This window comes from Drosophila albomicans, chromosome 3 (assembly GCF_009650485.2).
Source record: "Drosophila albomicans strain 15112-1751.03 chromosome 3, ASM965048v2, whole genome shotgun sequence".
In the NCBI taxonomy this organism is placed as follows: domain Eukaryota; kingdom Metazoa; phylum Arthropoda; class Insecta; order Diptera; family Drosophilidae; genus Drosophila; species Drosophila albomicans.
This window is the reverse complement of record NC_047629.2, coordinates 16,387,575-16,408,607: the sequence shown is the minus strand read 5'-3', so window position 1 is coordinate 16,408,607 and position 21,033 is coordinate 16,387,575. Positions and strand designations below refer to the sequence as shown.

General features: G+C 39.3%; 2 protein-coding genes across 4 annotated transcripts; one reads left to right on the top strand and one right to left on the bottom strand.

Moving 5' to 3' along the window:
- Nucleotides 1–1,271: 1,271 nt before the first annotated feature.
- On the bottom strand, nucleotides 1,272–5,108 carry LOC117570754 (putative phosphatidate phosphatase). 2 transcript variants are annotated; one of them, XM_034252578.2, is made up of 7 exons: nucleotides 4,530–5,108; nucleotides 3,945–4,466; nucleotides 2,414–2,565; nucleotides 2,121–2,354; nucleotides 1,879–2,058; nucleotides 1,639–1,815; nucleotides 1,272–1,572 (listed from the first exon to the last, which is right to left on the bottom strand). In XM_034252578.2, exons 2-7 carry the CDS (start codon nucleotides 4,312–4,314, stop codon nucleotides 1,555–1,557), a joined length of 1,131 nt encoding a protein of 376 aa, XP_034108469.1. In that variant the 5' UTR covers nucleotides 4,315–4,466; nucleotides 4,530–5,108; the 3' UTR covers nucleotides 1,272–1,554. The 2 variants fall into 2 exon arrangements, with proteins under 2 accessions (XP_034108469.1, XP_034108468.1); XM_034252577.2 differs by having other exon boundaries at nucleotides 3,945–5,108.
- A 615-nt stretch (nucleotides 5,109–5,723) lies between these two features.
- On the top strand, nucleotides 5,724–20,901 carry LOC117569591 (putative phosphatidate phosphatase). Of its 2 annotated transcripts, none has more exons than XM_034250823.2 (7): nucleotides 5,724–5,971; nucleotides 9,507–10,054; nucleotides 17,120–17,271; nucleotides 17,882–18,085; nucleotides 19,259–19,438; nucleotides 19,533–19,709; nucleotides 19,799–20,004. In XM_034250823.2, exons 2-7 carry the CDS (start codon nucleotides 9,721–9,723, stop codon nucleotides 19,868–19,870), a joined length of 1,119 nt encoding a protein of 372 aa, XP_034106714.1. In that variant the 5' UTR covers nucleotides 5,724–5,971; nucleotides 9,507–9,720; the 3' UTR covers nucleotides 19,871–20,004. The 2 variants fall into 2 exon arrangements, with proteins under 2 accessions (XP_034106714.1, XP_034106713.1); XM_034250822.2 differs by lacking the exon at nucleotides 19,799–20,004 and adding an exon at nucleotides 20,447–20,901 and having other exon boundaries at nucleotides 5,728–5,971.
- The last annotated feature ends 132 nt before the right edge of the window (nucleotides 20,902–21,033 follow it).

Sequence of the window (21,033 nt, the reverse complement as noted above, 5' to 3'; positions counted from 1 at the left end):
ACAAAATAAATTTGTAAACAGCATGCATTAATCGAAAACCGCGAATAAATATTAAAAGACGCTGGACAGCTAATTAAATGAACTTAAAAATATGTTAGGATATATGTTAACGAAGATGAAAAACAATTAAATACTCGAGAAATATGCTTATAATATGATAAGGTTTTGAGCAGAGGAATAGATTTACTAGAGCAAACTACGTTATTGAGATTATTATAATACACACATAGAATACGGAAGGGATTATGGCCAGCAAAGTTAGTAGTTCTTCGTGAAATGAGAAGAGAAAGAAAATTCCTACTTGACCGGAACTGCAAAACTAATTTGACTTAACAGCTCCAAAGAGTCTATTTCACCATTAATTAGTCTCTGTATAAAAACAGCACCTTGCATGGTTCTACGGTCAGAAAGAGAAGGAAGGTGGTAATCTAATATTAGGATTCCAATTTAAACTACGAAGAGCAAATAACAAGAATTGTTTCTGCACCGATTCAATCCTATCTTGATAAACCCTATACTGGGGATTCCAGACAAGAGATCCGTTCTCAAGGATAGGACGAACCAGTGAGACGTACAAAGTCTTAGTGATGTAGGGATCATTGAACACTTTCGACCAGCGTTTTTTAAATCCCAGAACACACATGGCCCTATTTACAGCAGGCAGAATTTGCTTATCAAATTTTAGTTTTGCATCAAGCAGAACCCCCAAGTCATTTACAACTTCAATTCGCTCTAGAGGAGTATTATATAAAACATAGTTATTTACCTGGGAAGAAACAGAAGGTCATAAAGTTACATTTATTGCTATTGAGATGTAACATATTTATTCTGCACCAAGATTCTAAACGATTAAGGTCACATTGCAACAGTGACATCGCAAGACTATCATTAAATGTCAGGCAAAGTTATACGTCATCAGCGTACATAATTCGGGTATGCTCAATAACAGGAAGACATCATATAATCTTGATTTAAGATTTTCTTTTTGATTTCAGCATGTTTTTTCTTACCGTAGTATTTTAATTCTCAACTAACGAATACCCTCTAATTAGTTCACAAAAAAACTCAAGAAAAAAACCAATACCATAAACATAGCAGATATGAAAGCAAAGCCAAACTTGTGATCGAATTTGAAACTTCAAAAAACGCATTACAGCTGAACAACAAAATTCCAAACAATTAAACAGTTTCCACAATTTATTATTATGCTGTTTTCATAGCCAACCCCAAATCTTTCAATTATAAGCATTTAACTCATAACTTAAACAACTTCGCATACCGAAAATAAACACTATTAAAAGTTTATTAAGAATAACTAAAGTAAAGCACAAAACGTAAAACGTAACGTAGAAAATACGTGTATACGTAAGCATATACTATACAAAGGTGTATATAGTAGATATATGTATACATTTGCAGGTAAGTATATAGTCGTACAGGTAGAAACTAAGAATAAATTATGTTAAGAATTAAAAACTGAAACTTCAAGCACAGGAAAGTTAAAGCGTAGACCGCAACGGTGGGGATTGAAGTCGAGTTTGCTGTGAATTTAAGCTACCAAATGGTCGAAGTCTGAAAAGAAATAGGGAGAGAGATTAATTACCTTAGGAATGAGGTAATTTTTAAAGCTAAACTAACCACCACAACCGCGTAGGTGAATCCAATTGCTGAACCAGCCAAGACATCGGACCAATGATGTTTGTAGTCCGAGATGCGACTCAGCGCCGTGTACCAAGCAAACATCAGCAGCAGGAACTGCAGCAGATGACGAAACATTCGAAGACGCGGCCAATGCATGCGACGTTGCAAGTAGATCTGGAAGAAGCAGAAAACATAGCTTATTAAATGATAGTACTAAAATTTATTAAGTATACGCACCACCAGATAAATCATCGAGTAGCAGGCGAAACTCGCGTGTCCGCTGGGAAAGGATAAACGCATATCCTTCAGCATTTTGGCACTCACATTGACCGTCGAGCAAGTAAACTCCTCAATGTAACGACCCGCATTCGAAGCATCGCTGCAAGTCGAGCCATCCAGAAGCACGGGTTGACAGAGCTGCATTTAAAAAAGAGGTTGATAAGAACTTGAATTGTGATTGGAGAGAAACCTCTACTTGCCGTTAAGAAATGCGGTCGCAGTCGTCCTATAGCGTACTTGGCTATATCCGTCGTTAGCTGTTCGATGCCCAGACCGAACACAAAGGTGCCAATCTTGCGATAGCATTCCAGCAGCCAATGGGGCAACTCCATGTGGCACAAATAGTAACCGCTGCCCTCCTGCTGGCTGTGATAATGATGGGAATGCTTCTTACCGTGTTTATCCTGCGACCTGTAGAATTCCACCAGTAAGATCTGTAAAATTAAGATCTTAGCTTAGCCAATCATCTCAAAAGGTTAAAGGTTTCTCTTACCAGGGATACGGGCAGCGCTGCACAGAACAAATACAACATCCAGCTGCGTATGGTCGAGTCCTTATAGGGATGCTTCAGGGAGAGATCGTCGCAGAAGAAGCCCCGCTTGTTGGGCTCACCCCAGAGCGAGAACCCAAGCATGGTCAGGCCAACTGTCGAAGGGGGAAAGGAACAATGAAAATAAGGGCATAATAGGCGACTAAACCGGTTTGTGAACCGTTTCGCGAGCTGAATTCTAGACTTGTTGCTTAACTGAATAGAACTTTGAAATGAAGCGTAACAATGAGATCAAAAGCGGCTCTAATCTATGTGAGTAAAAGGTAAAGTTAGAAGAAAGAGTAAAATAGGGCAGTTAACTGGTCTGTAAGCTGAACCGGTTCAAGCTAGAAAGGGTAACTTGTTGAATAAGACATTGAAAGGAGTCATAACTTGGAGATAAGTAAAAATTTAAATCTACATTAAAGGGAATCTTGCAATCAACCCTTTTGAAAGAGCCGCTTCTTTTCAGAGCATAATTTTCCTAAACCAGATTAGATCATCAATATTTTCATTCATTACATGGCAAGTGGGTCAGTTGCAATCTGCATGAAAACCAAGGGCTGCAGCATGATGGCGATAAAAGTCAGAACGATGATCGGCAACATTGTTGCTGAGGTTCGAGTGTCAGATTCAGATTCTGAATCTAGCTGACGCACATCGGAAGGCTGAAGGTCTGCTGATGATGCCTAAATTGGATGTGGGTAAACAAACGGTGGCATTTTCAGTTGAAAAGCCCATGCTGCTCTGGATTGATGATGATTTCGTTCTCTATGAGTGTTATTCTGTTTTTTTGTTAAACGAGCGACAATAAATAAATTCACCCCACAAACATTTGCGTAAATTAAGTCAAATGCCGTGTATAAATCACACAACACTCGATTGCGCGAATATTTGGGCGCTGATTGAGGCTACAAGTGGGCACTGGCCACCAATTTAGCAGCCTCCCCTTCAACATTCAACATTCAGTGTTCAACACATCAGTTGAAAATGCTTATTCATTATTTAAAGAATACAACATCAACAACAATTCAGAATGTTTTCATTAATTTAATGGAAAATATGCGAACAATGAAATGATACGACGAGTACAAGAGCGTGGAAAAAAAGAGGCGCCCAACTGGGGGCCACATAATCACCATAGTCGCGCATACCTTGTGTCCATGGTGAAACACTGATATGGCACATTTTTCTCTCGAAACTCCACAATGAAGTGCTGAAGTGCAAGAGTTCAATTGCTACACCATGATAACAGCTCGTAAACCAAAAGAGAAGCTCAAAGAGAGCGCATAAGAAGTGTGACATTTATTGTAGTGTACAACTCTAAGGTAACTTTGCTTCTCTTTCTAATTTATTGAACTGCAATGCCTAGCTTTAATTTCCCGTTGGAAGTGTGTGCTTTTGCCATTCTCTTTTGCGCTCTTTTGCACACTTGTTTGTGCGTTCGCTTCAATTAAAGTTTGCAGTTTGATCGAATTACCATATCAAAACTCACCGCAGCTGAGCAAACTCAGATCCACAATGATGCGTCCGAAGATGTACGCAGTGCCGCGTGCCGTCGGCTTGGAGACAAGTGCTCCCCCTCCCCCTCCGCCAATTCCTGCAGCCGCCCCAACAAATGGCGGCAGCTGTAAGTCGACTTTAACATTGTTGTTAATGTTATTGTTGTTGTAGTGCTGTTGTTGGTGTGGGAGTTGTGGATGTTGTGGAAGTTGTGGATGCTGTCCAGTAGAATTCGCTGCAGCGGCTGCAGCTATGATGCTAGCTGCCGTCGGCGAAGAAGGCTCCTCACTGGAACTGCTCTGGCTCTCGAAGCGCTGCAGCGGCGTCGTATCGCACACACTCGCTGGCCGCAGGCTACTCATTTTTATTTGCAGTTAGTCTTGTTTTTATGGTAGTTGGGCGTAGTAGGCGTGGCTCGCTATTGCACCTTGCGAGCGCAGTGTGTGGGCATTTTTATCAGTACGTTATCCGAAGTCCCAATATTTGTAATGTACTCGCTGTTTTTGGGCATACGCTAATGGATAGATGGACACGGGATTAGGTGCTGAGTGTTGGTATTTCGTTTGGGTATTTTTACAATGTATGCGCCTTTCTCTGCCGCCAGTGATAAGCGTTGGTCGTTCATCGGCGTTGGTGGCCGACCGAGTTGCGTAAATAAATGCCGAGCATCGATAATGTAAAATAAACAAAACGAATTGGCTACGGGGCGCGGAATGGGAAATATGTTGGTAAATTGCGCAAGTTAGGAGTAACGAAAAATGGTTGGACAAATATTTTTGCTGGCGAGGCACATACAATTTCTTCAATTTGTCATTAATACTCGTTGTATTTGCACTTGCATTGCTTTCATTTGCGTTTGCGTTATTTTCTACCTTCGACACACAGCACTTTGTTTGCCGGGCTTCGAGGTTGCTTAGTTGGCCATAATAATAGTTCTGCTTCTTATTTCACTTTATTTTTGTTTACTGTTTCAATTCGTTCACTGGTCGCACTTATTTTTATATCTACTTGCACTTTCTGCCCGTTGCTATGTTACAATTTACGCGCATTGACTTCGCATGCGCAGCGCCGATTGCGTCGCCCCAGAACGACAGCACAAAACGAAACGAATGCGAATGCGACCGAACCGCTCAACAGACCCCGAAGAACTGACACAGCCAAAACAGCCACTATGGAAATAGCGCTACCTTTCAATGCACCGTTCCCAGAGCACAAGAGAGCACAATGCATGCTTGTGTGAGTGCGTGTTTACTTTCTCTCTGCTGTAAGTGATCTCTCCGCTCTATCTCTTTGGATCAGAACACAAACATCGTGGTTACATTGTTGTGGACCCCTCGCAAGAGTGGCATAAACAAGCTTAATGCAACTCCATCGCATGTGTTTTGAAGTTCTAGTTAATGCTTTCAACTTGACAACCCGAATACCATGGCAGTATTTGAGTCTAAAAAAGCATTTGATTAATCAATATTTTGGTTCCGGTATTGGTGCTTATCGTTCAGCCAAAAATCAGTTAAATTCTTTGACAATTTCTTATCTAAGCTTAGAATATACGCATGTGTTGTGTGTGTGTGTGTGTGTGGGAGTGAGTGTACCTTTGGGAGGTGTGAGTGCGCAACTTCTTTGTTGCTCTCATAACATTTGAAATATTCTCTCATTCGCATTCTCATACACACACACACCCTCTTACTCTCTCGCTCTCTGTCGTTTGTCATAAGACTTATCTGTCGCGTTGCTGTTGTTTTACATTCAGTGCGATTTACACAGTGAACGCGTTCGGTTGCTACTTTTGGCTGCCGGTGTCAAAGAGAGAATTGGTTGCGTCCAAAACAATTCGTATTTGTTTATGCATTAAAAAATTAATTAATACTATTTGTGTGCCGTGACGTGATAAACAAAGCTACAGAGTGGCCGACAGAATTCACACATCTACGTACAACAACAACAACAACGGAAAGATATCAAAAAACGATAAAATTACCACACCACAAACATTCGAATTCTATTCAATTTTGGCAAAAGGTAAAATATTCGCACCAAAATATAGTGTTCTTCATGTGTGGGTGTGTGTTAGTGTGTGCATGTGTGCAATCAGCAGATAATAAATATATTAGCTGTCTGTCGATTCTTTGGTTCTATCAAAGTCCAGCACTCGAAGGCGGCAGCAAAGTGAGATTCCCAAAATACCTGTGGAAACATAGAATTTATTGCAATGTAAACAAACAAAATACACAAATAATCCATGTGCAAAGTGGCAAAGCATGAAAACCGGCCAAAACGGAAGGCAGCTGCCATTATTATTGTTATATACCTCGAATATCAGAAAAAATCGATTCTCTCTTGCGAAGGATGTTCGCAATGTGCCACCAGGGTCAAGGTCGTTTTCATGTCTCTTAACATGGTTATTAGATTGGTTCTTGCCCTAGGTGGAAAATTGCTGATTAACTGTGGCGCAGCTTTAATACACCATTGATTCATTTGGGCTTATCAAAGCAGGTGTACTCGACCGCTTATCGTTGGCCACGCTTCATAATTAACAATTTTCCACGAAACATTTTAGGTGAATACGTTCAAACAATTGCATCTCATCGTGATTTAACGCTGCCCAACAAAGTACAATAAATAACCAGTTCTCTTTATGAGCCATAACAATACTTGGCATTCGCAAAAATTCTAATTGCGTTTCGCAAACACATGTAAGAGGTACATACGTATAGTACATGTAGATATAATATCAAAATTCGGCATACTTGAATTGTGCCATATCCGTTGTTTCTGTTCGCATTGGATTTCAATGTCAGGCGCATCGAGTTGCCGATTGCAGGCCGAAGAAAAAAAGCATTACTTATTGCACTTAAGTCGTAGACACGAGTAAAACAAGAAAGCATTTTACACAAGTCCGACGACAGCGCATGCGAATCGTTTTTGGGTGTCATTTCGCCTTCCGCTGGCAACGTCGTCAACTTGTCTGGACTTGGCTCTTAACACTGCCATTATTACCAGCCCCCAGACTGCAGACTGTTATGAAACCAATGTGAAATTGAAGAAGTCTTCCAATCCGAAAGGGGTATATACATACAGGAGTCTTAGGAATCATTTCACATTATGTGTTAGCAAAGCGAGGTATAGCTCAGTCGAGTATACCCCGATGCTCTGCTCTTATTTGGTTGTTTTTACGTTACTTTCGCTTGGCGCCGTGCGACCGCCAATTCATGCCGTTTATATATAATTTATTTACATTCCATTTTAACTTTATTTATGCACTATTATATTTTTGTTAATTTGAATATGCATTCTACTCCCCCTCCTCCCCTTCCACCATTACTTTCCGCTCCACACGCAATGCGGCACCAGACGCAGCAGCGTGTTGACCTTATTTCGCAGCATGTGCATTCTCAAATGAAACAAAACCTCAAAATGACACTTGATTGCTAAATGCGGAGACATCTCGATTGGCGAGAGGGGGCGGGGCGGGGCGTTGAGCTGTCTGGCAAAGAGAGAAAGAGCGAGGTCAACGCAGCTTGTGGTCGTTGCCCGCCCCAAAGTTAATCGATAAAATGCCGCAAAGTTCAAAGTAACTGCATTTATTGCATTTCACAGAGAGAGCGAGACAGACAGAGACAGAGATAGAGTCCTTCTCGAATATGTCTGGAACTTGAACTTGACACTGATGCTAAGAGAGTGCTGAAGCTTATTAATATTCGCTTAACAAAAGCGCAAAGCAGCATGCAGTTTATAACTGTTGTTGCGGAAGATTTCACAATTCAATTTAATACACAATTCACATGAATAATATAGGAACTGATTTAAAATTATTCGTCACAGCGGTTCTAGTGTAAATTTGTCACTTTCAACGTCACACTCTTTAGTATAACGATAATAATTATGCCATTAATCAGTGTGCAAATTAGTTTATCGTTAACGTTAGTAAACACAAGACTCATGCCGTTCTAATTCCAGAGATAAACAATTTTATAGCCGCTTTTATTCCACGTACTAATTCTGTAATTAACGTAAGATTAATTTTACCTTAATGCTTAAGAAATTCTCTATATTTAGTTTAACGCTATTTTAGGCGATTCTGTTTTCTGGAAAACTGAAATTAGCACAATTTCTAATTTCCGAATAGCTACTGTACTACGAAATATTACGAACGATAAGATAAGTAGACAGAATTGATCGATAAGTTAGTCGAAACAAAAGGCAAATACGCAGAGTAGTTGACGTTTATTGTGGCTGATGAATCAAAGCGATTTCACAAAGGTTTTATTGGTGGCTTTATTTCCTCGGTAGTTGAAAGTAACCGCCTTCTTAGTAATTAAAAATTAAAGACTAGCGTATGCAATATGGCAGCACATTCATTAAGATACAATCGTAAAAGTATTTTTTCAGCTTTAATTAAGTCAATGTTCTGTCATTACAACATCTTTAACACTACCCAAGGGGGCATTGATCAACGGCAGACAAGCGAACTGGTTGTCAATGTAAGGATCTTTGCAGAAACAGAGGCCACAAAGCTAGAGCCAACAGCGAACAATGTTGGCAACTCTTGAAAGTCATAAAGAATTGGCTAAAAGATACCGCAATGTTAAAACTTGGAATGGCGCTAATCTTTCTATATTAAAAATAAGCCAATCTCTGCTAAAATCAAATTAAAATTCTAGTGACAATGAAAGATTTATAGCTGAATCTCTAGCTAAAAGCTAAATAGAGAAGGAGATGGCGGAAAAAAGGCGCACGCGACAACACTGACGGTTTAGGAATCTTGTTTTGCTATCTATAAATAGGTCTTGTCAGATGAAATGAACAGCAATGGGGTGATTGCAACTCCGCCCTGGCTGTCAAGTTTAATTCAACGAGCTCTGATCCCTACACAATGGAAGCAGTGACACCAAACTTGGGCAGAACGTCAACAACTCTACGTCTGTCATCCAGACCAATTAGTCATCCCAAATTGGCAGTAGTATTTGCAGAGCATTCCTGCCTAGATGTGCTCGTAGTTGAAGTAGTCAGTCATCCATGCTGCTCTTGAGTGTTTGCTTTTTTTTCCTTCTGCAATTCATGGATCATTTCAATGGAGCAAGAAGTCGCGAGCTGTGCGACGTGACTGCTTATTACGACGCCCCTTTATGGTCAAACGAGTTAACGAAATTGCATAAAATTATAGCAGAGCCATGGCCAAGAACCTAGCCTAACCACAATCGGAGAATGATAGGTTGTGATCCGCCAATGTGACCCGGTGAAAAGCATGATGATTATTATAAAACTAGCCTTGAAATTGAGGGAATAACTGATAACCGAATAGAACCAGTCTTCTTTCTTTTGTCTAACGACGATGTTGGAATTTTTTGAATTCCGCAAATCATTTTAAATTGACGGAATGATATACGATGTGTGAATGAATCACAGCTTGAAAACTTCCAATTGCTGTCGTCAATGGTTGTCTTTTTTTATTACTTAATCATTAGGGAACCCGCTGCATTACTCATCCGCAGCATTAATCAACATTTCTTTCACAAATTCTCAATCTTATTTTAATTTATATTTATAGTTTCAGTTGTGACGTATTTCAAACTTCACATTTTCAACACAACATAAAATCGAGAGAGAAAAGGTGAACAGAGCAATCTGAGAGTTGTTTGGACGCTCCAAAAGCTTAAGCCCAAGTTCATTGTCAAGTGGGCATTCGTCTAAGCGAGAGAGAGGAGAAGAGCTTTGCGTAAGCTTTTGCATCGTTCGAACTCACCAAAAAGCACGGAAACAAATTGGAAATGAGTAACGAATCGTCAGCGAGCGAGACAACACCGCTGCGTCGGCCAGATAGTCAGTTGAGTGCAAATTCAGGCACTAACGTGGCTACAAATAACAACCACGTCGACAGAAGCAAGTTAAACACGGGACAAACAACGTTGGATATACCCAGAAGCAACAGTAATCATCTAAGCAACAACTTGAACAGTTTCACCAACCAACAACAGCATACGCGGCAAGCGCAACAGCAACAGCAGCAACAGCAGCAACAGCAGCAGCAACAAACTACAGACATGGACACAAATAAACGTATTTTATGTCGTGTGGCTCTCGATATTTTCATTTTATTATGTGGTGAGTGCAGTTTGCAATCGTAATAGTCATTTAAATGTACATACATTCTAAAACGAACAGCACACATTTATAAACTTGAGTATGCATGTGTACATTTGCCGCCCAATTGTTGTTGCAATGTTTGTTTTGTATTGTGCTTTTTATGTAATTTTCGACATCTGTGTGCGTGCACGCGTCTGTTCAGTGGAGCTCACTCTCAATAAAGCTTTACGCTCTTTGTTGGGGTTCTCTCCATCTGTCTCTCACTCTCAGAGTGGCGCTCTCAAACAGCTGAGCATACGAACTAACGAGTTAAAAATTTGATAATCGCATTTTTGAACAATATTTGTTAGTCCGTCTGCGATTTATTCTTAGCAACCACCGAGTTGTTATTCATATTAGAAAAAATCCATATTGTTATCAACATATGAGCAATGCTTAAAAGATTAAACCACTTTAGTAATACTTTAAAAACAAATATTATGTACATACTATATATACTTATTTGTTGGTATTACGATATATCGGACACCCGCATAAGCAATTTCCTGTTGGCCAAACCTAAAAGCTGACACCGCCTTAAATTTCCATTGTGTTTCCATTTATCTTACCTATGCTTAAAGTCAATGTTTGCACTGCACTTTATTTACCTTTCAATTTCAACAGTGGCAAACTGTGTCACCCAAAAGATACACGCGCCCAGTACTTTGGAGGGGAGGTTCGACTTGTTATTGAATTTTAATGAGAACAAATCGGGTTTCACTCATTATCGAAAATAATAAGCAGTTGACATTTAAGTATATTCTAATATTATCGAACCGGATCGCGTGTTTTTCGACTAATTTAAAATACGCAGTCGGATTTGCTTCACAGTCGCATTGTTAACTCGCAATACTCTCTCCCCAAAATGTGAGTCACCCCAGTTACCTGTTTCTATATACTTACTTACGTCTGTTCAATTAACAACTGAAATATTGAATTGACAACAACACATTTGTCTAAGGCGAAGGCGAGTGCGAATGTGAACAAGTAGTACATCGCCATATCTCTGTAGCTTTGTAGCTTTCGAGCTAAAGCTTAATTTACTACCGATACTATTTTTATGTTTTCAATCGTATGCATTGGATGCGTGTTTACCTGAATGTCACGCTAGTCAATACACTTGGGTTCCACTCACACACACACACAATCACACTGACATTCCCACACTTTTGTCTCCACATAAATAACTGTAGATTGGCATCAGGTAAGAGTCAACGTAAAAAGGTTGACTCACTTGATTGTCTTGGGTCAAACCTCAAGTTTTCGCTGTGCGTAATCATCGTGGATACCCGGAGAAAAGAAAAGCTATAAACTTAAGACCCAAATGAATCAGTCTGGGAGAGTTGCGGGTGCTTATCAAATTTGCCATAAACTCTTCTAACAAACATGCCGGTATTTTATATAAGGCCTCTCAATTGTATTTTTTATTAGAACAAGTAAATTTCCGCTGCAAGATCGCCAAGATCTTAGAGATAAGGTAATCGATGCGATTATGAAAAGCAAGTTTACGACTTTCACTTGCTCTTAAATTCAAGATTTCATAACCATGCAGATTGTTCTTATTGCGGCAATAATCGCACATGACTCTATAAACTCATCTGACCTTAAAACATGTGTATTTTATGAGATTGAAATGGCCTCACACATAAATGCGTCTTGCATATTTGATGACAGACTGATAATACAGACTCTATCAAAAAGCTATATATCGATTTGTTTGACCCCAATGAAAGTGAATTTACCCCCAAATGGTCTCTGCATAAATTAAAGTCCCCAACAAATGGAAATACAAAACTTCTATCAGCTGCCCACTTAATCAAATATGTAAAAACACAAAAAGTTCTTTCCAAATAAATTCAAATTAGTTTTAAATTTGTAAGAAATTAGAAATACGACTTAAGATACAGATGCTTTCTTAGTGTGTGAGGCCTTTTAAGAGTAGAACGAACACCTATTAAAATTGTTGTGGCATTTCTGTTTCATCGGATCTGATGGACTTCTGTGTTTTGTGTTTTTGTCTGCTGTTTGCCGACTAATTTGTGTGGAAATTAGTTCTGACACAAGTCGGTGATAGAGTGATATATACCAAGATATTGAAGCACTCACTCGTTGCTGGTATCTGCCAAATACGAAAGACGTGAGGGGTGTGCCAGCTATCACCTACCTAACAATAGGGCCTCAGTTCTGGGTTCCTGGTTCTTAGTTCAGTACCAAAGAGAACCGAACTCAACTTGTGTCTGATGTTAATTGAATGCGAACGAGCTGGAAACAATTCTGTCTTCAAGTTTGTTTTTTGGTGGGGACTTCGTGGAGTCATTAAACTCATAAAAGATAGAAAAAGTGCACGCACTTCAATAATTTATTGTGCGTGAGTGTGAGTGAGTGTGTTTGTGTGTGGGAGGAGTTGAATTCACGATGGCAACAACTACCAGAAGTAGAAAAAGAAATATTTATGCAATGCATTTGGTTTCTTGTCATTTTACAATTGTTGCGTTCATTATTTTTGTTTATATTCTACCCGAAAGGGCCGCAATAACAAACACGTACATCGAGGAGGCACATCCACAGGAGTCCGCAGACAATTGATGACTCTCGTCTTTATACCTGTCATTGTCTTTGTGTGAGGGGTGTATTTTTAGCTGATTTAGCAGGTGTATAATGTGATTGATTTATGTCGAATTCAAGTTTTGATAATTATTTTGCTATTCTTCAAATTTCAACACGATCAAGAAATTTTAAAGGGTATAATTGAAAGTATACTAACGCTTTGGTAGTTTATATAAATATTATAGATTTTCTTATCTAAGAAAAATCTTATTTAATATTAAGAATGTTTTGTATTAAATTTTGTTATGATTTCTAAGTAATTCAAGACTTTGTTCCACATTTTAAAACATTTTTCTCTCTGCTGTGGAGTATCTGGTAGTCGACCCCATTATTTAATATGGTTTCCACCTTATTCATGATTTTATTGCACATTTTAGAACTTATATTTTGTGTCTAATTGGTGTAGGGTATTTGCTAGTCGACCCCACTGTCTTTTTAATAAGATTTCGGTTAAGTTCAAGAATTTCGTCCTGCCTACCTGATATAGGGTATCTGCTAGTCGTTGACACTCAACGTTCTGGTTTCCCGCTACAATTTCGAAATGTTTCGGAAATGTGTAATTACCTGGCAACGTTCAGACTGTGTCTGATTGTGAGCTATCGGCTATGCCTCGTTCGTCTTCGTCTTCAGCTTCATCTTGTGCCCCGTCATGGCTTATAGGGCAGCTCACACACAAAGGCGTTGTGGCAGGGCTGGCTCGCTTTACCTGTGTGTGACACCAACATCGGAGCAGCGACACCTTTGCGGCGTCTCGGTCTCTGGGAATTCCTGGTACTGTTGTTGCACATGTGCACTGCACATTGCAATTAATGTGTCGCCTCCCAAAGAGTCTGTCTGTCTCTCTATGCTATTGTTGCAAACAGATTTCTAAACCTGCCTGCCGCGTGATGTGAAAGGAATGTGTCTTGCTCCAGTTAGCTGTGTCCTTTGTTATTGCTTGAATCAATTTAAAGCCCGTCACTCATACTCAGAGTTATAAGATTGAAGACTGTAGATTGAAGTCGGTTAATGATTGGAGTCTCGAGTCTGGAGTCTGATGTCTGAAGTCTGCTGTCACTTAGCTCTGGAGGTTGAGAGTGCAAATCTTTGGCATTAATTGTCTTTAATTTAACTTCCGTCTTGTTTAATTAATGCTGTTAGAATTTAACTGCCAGACGGTCATCGCTTTTAATTAGCCGCAGTTGGCAGTTGCTGCTGCAACTTGCCCTATGAGATCAGATTTTTAATTTACATAGTTGCAGCTTATTGTTGCATGCTGTGTTTAGCCAAAAGGTAAAGACTTTGAGATAAAGATACTTGCATGTTTCTAACGAGCCGCTTTTGCTTTTGTTTGAGTGGCCCACAAAGTGTTTGTAAATACAAACAAATAACTTGAAAGTGTGCGCCACAAAGACAGCATCCAAGACTTACGGATTGCAGTTGCAACTCCAGATACAGATACAGATACAGATCTGAAGTTCTGGAGTGTGGCGTAGGCCGGTGGCAACAGCGGCTTGCCTTTGTGTCTCAACTGAAGAAGTGTCTGAGGTGGAAGAGAGGGAGAACGAGCAGAACTTGCCTCCCTCCTCCTCCTCCAGACAAAGCGTTTACCTCTTTGTTTATCAAACAAATTTGTTTATTTAAAGAGGGGGGCACATCTTTTCTCTCTCCATCTATTCTATTGCATCGCCGCGGCGTCGCTTTAAGTATTATTGAAACGAACTTGACACCAAATGGACGCAAACCCATTTCAATGATATCAAAATGCGACATTTTTCGGTGACTCTCGCTGCCTTTAAATGAAGCACTTCCGCCCCAGGTTGAGCAGCCCCCAAAAACCCCTTTTTATGGATCTAGACTCTACAACACGTACTCACACCCGCATGCTATTATTTTAATGGCACCCTAGAAAACACGACCAACAAAAAAAAAAACGCAGCACGCAATTTACAATCTAGTCTTTTCAGTTCCAGCTAGTTAATATCAGCTTATGTGCTCCAATCTAGTATCTTTTTTTATTGATACTTTCGTTTTCGAAACAACAAAAAGTCATAAAACCAACCACCAAAGCAGAGGGCAGCCATCTCATCCCGTCGATGGAGGGAGAGATGCTATAGATAGGAGCTACCGTTTTTCTTTTGGGCAGGATTAGTCGCCCGCATACAAAGACCACTTGCTGTTTGTAATATGACGCTAATCTTTGCAACAATGGCTCCTCTACTTTCCCAGCACAGATACGAGTAGTTAACATAAGTCTGTCTTTGGGGCGATCGAACCTGTTTTTTCCCTATTTGCAGCTGCTTGCAAAGAAGCAAAGAATAGACGCATTTCCAATTTCTCATTTCCCATGTCGTTTAGATCGGTTTATGTCCCTTTTCATATTTTCGTAATTGTGAAAGTTTTTGAACCCAATGTTCTGAATCAATTCCTAAAGATCTCAAGTCTGTCCGGCCTCAAGTGCAGTTGGAACTTCGACGCGTCACTGAGGCACTTCAAATTCTTTGCTTATGCAACTGATTTCGAATTGTTGTTGTTGGAGACACTTATGCTTACTACTATGTCTATGAGGTAATGTGTAATGTGGCATGTTTTCGAGATAAAGAACTCGGAAGTACTTCAGAGATACTTTTGCGGCTCAAAGATACTTGTCATTAAATTATACTTTACTTTACTTTAATTGAACTACTGTCCATAAAGGAACTGTAATACTATAAATATCTAGCATTTTATTTTTTGGAAAGCGTTTAGTTCAATTGAAAGTCAATAACTATTATGAATTTGATAAAAATATAAAACTCAAGAATATTTCCATTCATTAATTTCACCACTTTTCTAAATATTTGAGAGCACCTCCAATAAACTCCGCAGCATAAAGATATAAAAGATATTAAAATAAAACTCTTGATTAAATTAGAAGAATACTTTCAGCACTTAATCACGAACACAATTCTAATTTCAACTTATTTTAAAGTAAATAGCTTCTCTGAGGGCCTCCACAATATATATAACTACTGCTCATTGTTAAATCCATTTAATTTCAAAGATATCGTTCATCATCTATGAGATACTTTGCTTAATACTTAGCTTATTTTAAGCTACTACACATGAATCAATAAACTGTTACTTGAACTGCTTTCATTTCAGTACAAAGCTAGCTTTTAACTCAATCTGAAGTTAATAATTACAAAATATGAAACTACTGCTCAGGGTTAAACTTTAATTTCCAAATTCAAAGCATTCCAAACTTTTCTGAATATTTGCTAGCATTTCTAAGATACTTTACTCCATATATTTAGTTTATTTGAAACTCTTACTCATTAATAAATAGCAAGAATATGTTCAGCATTTAATTTGAAAGATAGCATCTCATTTTGCCCATTTAATGAGGCGCAGACCTGCAGTTCCTGGCCTCGCAATGCGGCATGCTAATGATAATGCTTCAAGGGCTGCGACTTTCTAAATTCGAACGCATCGTTGACCGGGATATCGCCGAGCATTGCATCGCATCTCTTGGGCAGGTACTACGCGCGATTGCAATGGCAATTAGGCGAACTGTAACTGGAACCACGACCTGGCTATGCAGCCTGAACAGACTGTAATGGCATTCGAACTTAATGCACTTTTAATTAGATACTCGCACTTGCAACTCAACGCATTCTCGTCGTTATCATAAGAGGGGAGAAGAGAAGAAGTGTTCAAAGTCGTGGTCTGTTTGGAAAACAAACATATTTCAAGTGTCAGTGACACTTTCGATGGCCATTTGCAGTTGCAACTGTTTGATTGATGAGCCGAGCTGCAGCATTTTGATCAATCAATCAATCAACAATCCATCAAACAACGCACTGCACATGCCCATTTGTCTGGCATTCGTTTGACTGCAATTTGTATGGCCCGTAGTCGCTGTTATTATTAATGGCATTGCATTTTTAATTAGACAGCGCTGAGAGAGAATATACTGACTTTTCTTGCTGAAAGGTCCAAGACATTAGTTGACTCTGAAAATCCCCTCGCCCACCCTCTCTTTCGACTCTGCACTGTGTGCAGCTGTTGTGCTCAAAATAGTTGGAGGCATGCCTAATGTGCCCCCAACTCCAACCCAAACTCCAACTTCAACTCCATCCACAGTTCAACACATTTTGAACGCCGCACACGTTCAACGACAATCCGTCTGCATAGCGTAATCTTATCAATAGCTTAGACATATCGTAAGTCAACAGTGTCATTTATACCAATTTTTGGTGTTTGTTAGAAGGGGAGAAATCAATGATAATGCCACATAATACTCCCCGCTAGTCCCAATGACCTACTAATGAAAAATATTGATAAATCGTTGGCTGCAGCTACAGCATATTGGAAACATAACAATTATTCATTCAAAAAATGTGATAGCAATAACTCTTTTAAGTGCTCTAAGCGGATTTTCTTTAATACGAAACTCCTTTCTCTCATTATTTGCAGCTGGATTTCCTATACTTTTGTTCTATCTGCTGGGATCTTCATACAAGCGAGGCTTCTTCTGTGACGATGAATCGTTGATGCATCCCTTCAAAGAGTCCACCGTGAAGAACTGGATGTTGTACTTCATTGGACTGGTGATTCCAGTGGGTGTGGTAAGTGAAATGACATTTATTTTTTGGGTAATAAAAGTGCGTTGAATTGAATTGAATGCGATTGAATTGATGGCAATTGAATTGAATTGCTTGCGCGTATGAACTGCGGGCTTTGGTGGGTGGAGTTGAAGGTTGATGTTGGAGCATCTCCCAAGTGCCCACCCAAGACACAAAAAAAAGCATGTCAAGCATCTGTCAGTTGGCATCTCCCACATTACAACTCTCCAGAGAGTGCAATTGCACAATCATTTCAAGTTCACAAATTGTTGATAAACATTCAACAACATACAATGTGTTTCACTGCTCTTAATGTGCTCCAGTTGTTGCTCTTTGTGACGCAATGACACGAGTCATCTGGTTTGCTGGTTTGCCCCTCTGACCAGATGTGGAATTTATAATGGTGCCTTAGCAACATGTGGCTCATAAAATCGTGCCCCTATTTTCTCAGAATTACAGGGTATGCTGCGCCCACGGCAACTCTAAACATTTGCATACCTTTTCCCTCGTTAAAATGCGCTGTAGTTCTTTAGAAAAATAAACTTGCCTCGAGGTGTGAAATGGAAATGTCCGCTTTCTAATTACAACTGTTTCCTGTATTCTCTTCACATAGGTGCTGATTGTGGAAATACTGCGTTCAAAGGACAAAGATCTCAACACAACACGTCGTTATATCTACCAGGGATATCGTATTCCCGATTGGCTCGTCGAGTGCTATAAGAAGCTTGGCGCATTCGCCTTTGGAGCCGCTGTCAGTCAATTGACCACGGATATTGCCAAGTATTCGATTGGTCGACTGCGTCCACATTTCATGCAGGTAAGTTTTGCAGCTGAAGTTAGGTGTAATCGAATCGCAATTAAAACAACACAACTCGGGGAACTGGAAATAAAAGCAATGCAAATGTCGAGCTCAACCGTTAGACGTGACATTGCCAATTAATTTTAATATGCAACATGTGCAACATATGCAGATACTTGCAAATGCAACACCGACAACGACAGCAACATGCGACTGCGACACACACGACGCCTCGTCAAGCAAGCCAAAGCCAAGGCCTATTAATAAATGCATCCGATTCGCAGTTTGACATGCGCACTCGGGCGAGCTTTATGGCCATTTCGAGTTTATTGTCGCTCCGAATGACAATTTTCATACCTTCCCAGTCATAGGTGAAAAGGGTATATTCGATTAGTCACTTAGGCCTTTTATTGTAGATTTATTCTCTATCAACTACAGTAGTTTGAAGCACTTAATAATAACCATAATTTTAGTGGTTTCGTAGAATTTGATAACGTTCCGATATTTTGAATGAAATGGAAAAACCACACAATTTGTTTTTTATAACCTAGATAAAGTCAATTTCAATTTCTTTATTTAAGGGGAAGCATTTTCGGGTTTCTTCAAGTTAGTTAATGGTTACTATTTAACAATTTGCTAAAAGAAATTTATGAAAAGCTTGTTCTCTTACTTCAAACCTTTTATTTTTAACCCTTTTTATTAATTTCCTATAGCAGATTTAGTTAGCGCGTATTTCAAAGTCGACCACACTCCACTTTTATTTTCTTACATGTCATCTTGTCATTTTCCTTTATTTATGGTTATTTAAATCGTTCTGACTGCTTGCGCCTGCGAGGGCAGCTTGATAAACTTCTATAATTAAATAGTACAACATACTTTTGGCAGTGAACTTGTTGCGCAACACTCTCATATTCGCTAGCCCCCCGGTTGGCAACAACTCCAGCAGATAGAGGGACCTATGAGGCTGCTTGTTGTGCTTGTTAACATTCCCCCTTTGGGTAAATTAGGGAAGCACACAGAGCCGCCCTATTGTTTAGTGAAGTGCGGCAACAGCGCGCTAAAATGGAGCATAAAATGCGAAGCAGTTTGCAAATTTGTAGCACATGTTGCGTAGATCGAAAGGGGGACCAACTCGCACTCATTGAATCGTTCAATAACTGAATAATGTGTTTGTACTCTCCAATTTTGCAGGTGTGCCAACCGATCATGCCAGATGGCACGAATTGCACGGATCCAGCCAACTTTGGCAAATACATAACGGATTTCAAGTGCTTAGGAGTTGGCTCAACGCCTCGCATGCTGAAAGAGATGAGTCTCTCGTTCCCCAGTGGCCACTCCAGTTTTACCTTCTACACCATGGTCTATGTGGCGGTAAGTCGATCATTTAATAGCTTAACCGTTGCAAGTTGCAACTCTTGTTTGTTTCGCACTCACCACATTGACAATTTTCTTTGCAAACTTGCAGCTATATCTGCAGTCCCGCATGACCTGGAATACCGGAAAGCTGTTGCGTCACTTTCTGCAATTTCTCTTCATTATGATCGCCTGGTATACGGCACTTAGCCGCATCTCGGACTACAAACATCATTGGTCCGATGTGTTGGCTGGCTCAACAATCGGTGCAAGCTGCGCTTTAATTGTGGTAAGTTTAAAATCTTTATTATGATTATAATGTCTCAGCCATTTGCCGATTGCCTCAGTCACATTTACATCAATTGATCATCTTTTTAGAGCTACTTTTTGCCCAAAAATTGGTTTAACTTTGAAACCGTTTGGCCGACCAAAGATGGCAAGACACAGTGATTAAACGTGGCCATGAAACGAAACAAAACTAACACAGAGACTAAGCCAAAAAATTACTATTGCTTCATCATCTAAGAGATTGTAAAGTCAGCTCATGTTTAGCTATTAAAATAACATTTTTGCATCAATTGATATCCACAAGCGTTTCTCTTTAAGTGTGTACTAGCAGCCTAGAGTCACAATTTAATAATCGTGCAACTAATTGACTTTTGCTTCAACACCTTCCTGCCACATGGTTGCATGTGCTGGTCAAGTCAAGTTGCAACTGGCACGCAAATGCAAACTTATCACAACACAAATCGCCTGCTGCAGGCTTCATTTGTGGGTTCATTAGCTTTATTGCTTGAAAATAGAGTCGAATATGAATGTATCCAGAGGATGGGGTTTAAAATTAAAGAGACACAACATTTCGCTTATTTATTTCTCAATTTCTTTTCAAAGATTCACAAGAATGACCAAAAACAATGCCATACTTTTAGGCGCAAGGCTTCTTTTAAATTCTAATTATAAAATTCCAATATTTATTTTATTTTCTAATTCGACTAAAACTTTTCTTCCTTTGCTTTTATTTTGCAGGCAAATTGCGTGTCCGATTTGTTCCCCCGAGAATCCCGGACTAAGCCATATCTGCCCAGGAGCTCACAGGATGTGAGCCAAACGCAATCGACGGTTGTGGTAACAACGAATTAGCCCACTGTGAATTCGAATAGCCGTTTTAGTCGTCGTTTAGAGCACAAATTCCATAATTTATAAGGCAAACAGGGATCTTTCGATACATTTGTTTAAAACAAAGCAAAGCTTGCGTTATATTTTAAATTCTAGTTAATTGTTAATTCGCAAAATATTATTTGATAGCCAATTAGCATTTTAATTGTTAAGCTCATTAAGTGTAAAAATATATATACGCATAATTTAAAATACTTAATACTGACTATAAACTCACTAAAGTGACCTTCAGATTATACAAAGTGCGATTAGCGAAGTCAGCTTAATCGACAATAAGTATTATGTTAAATGAGTCTTTCTGTTAGATTTAAAAATATTTTATTTCAAAAGAAAGAATATTCAATTAATATTTTAAACAATTTCAAATTATTTTTAATATATTGTTAAAAATAAATACATTTATATGAATTATATATAAAATAAATTTATGCCTTTTT

Bases quoted from the DNA above. Each gene is read 5' to 3' on its own strand.
- LOC117570754 (XM_034252577.2), bottom strand. From the start codon at position 4,314: ATGAGTAGCCTGCGGCCAGCGAGTGTGTGCGATACGACGCCGCTGCAG. The intron at 2,566-3,944 runs GTGAGTTTTGAT...CCCCTTCGACAG, and splicing joins TCTGAGTTTGCTCAGCTGCG to TTGGCCTGACCATGCTTGGG. The intron at 1,816-1,878 runs GTGCGTATACTT...TGCTTCTTCCAG, and splicing joins ACTCGATGATTTATCTGGTG to ATCTACTTGCAACGTCGCAT.
- LOC117569591 (XM_034250822.2), top strand. From the start codon at position 9,721: ATGAGTAACGAATCGTCAGCGAGCGAGACAACACCGCTGCGTCGGCCA. The intron at 18,086-19,258 runs GTAAGTTTTGCA...CCAATTTTGCAG, and splicing joins TGCGTCCACATTTCATGCAG to GTGTGCCAACCGATCATGCC. The intron at 19,439-19,532 runs GTAAGTCGATCA...GCAAACTTGCAG, and splicing joins ACACCATGGTCTATGTGGCG to CTATATCTGCAGTCCCGCAT.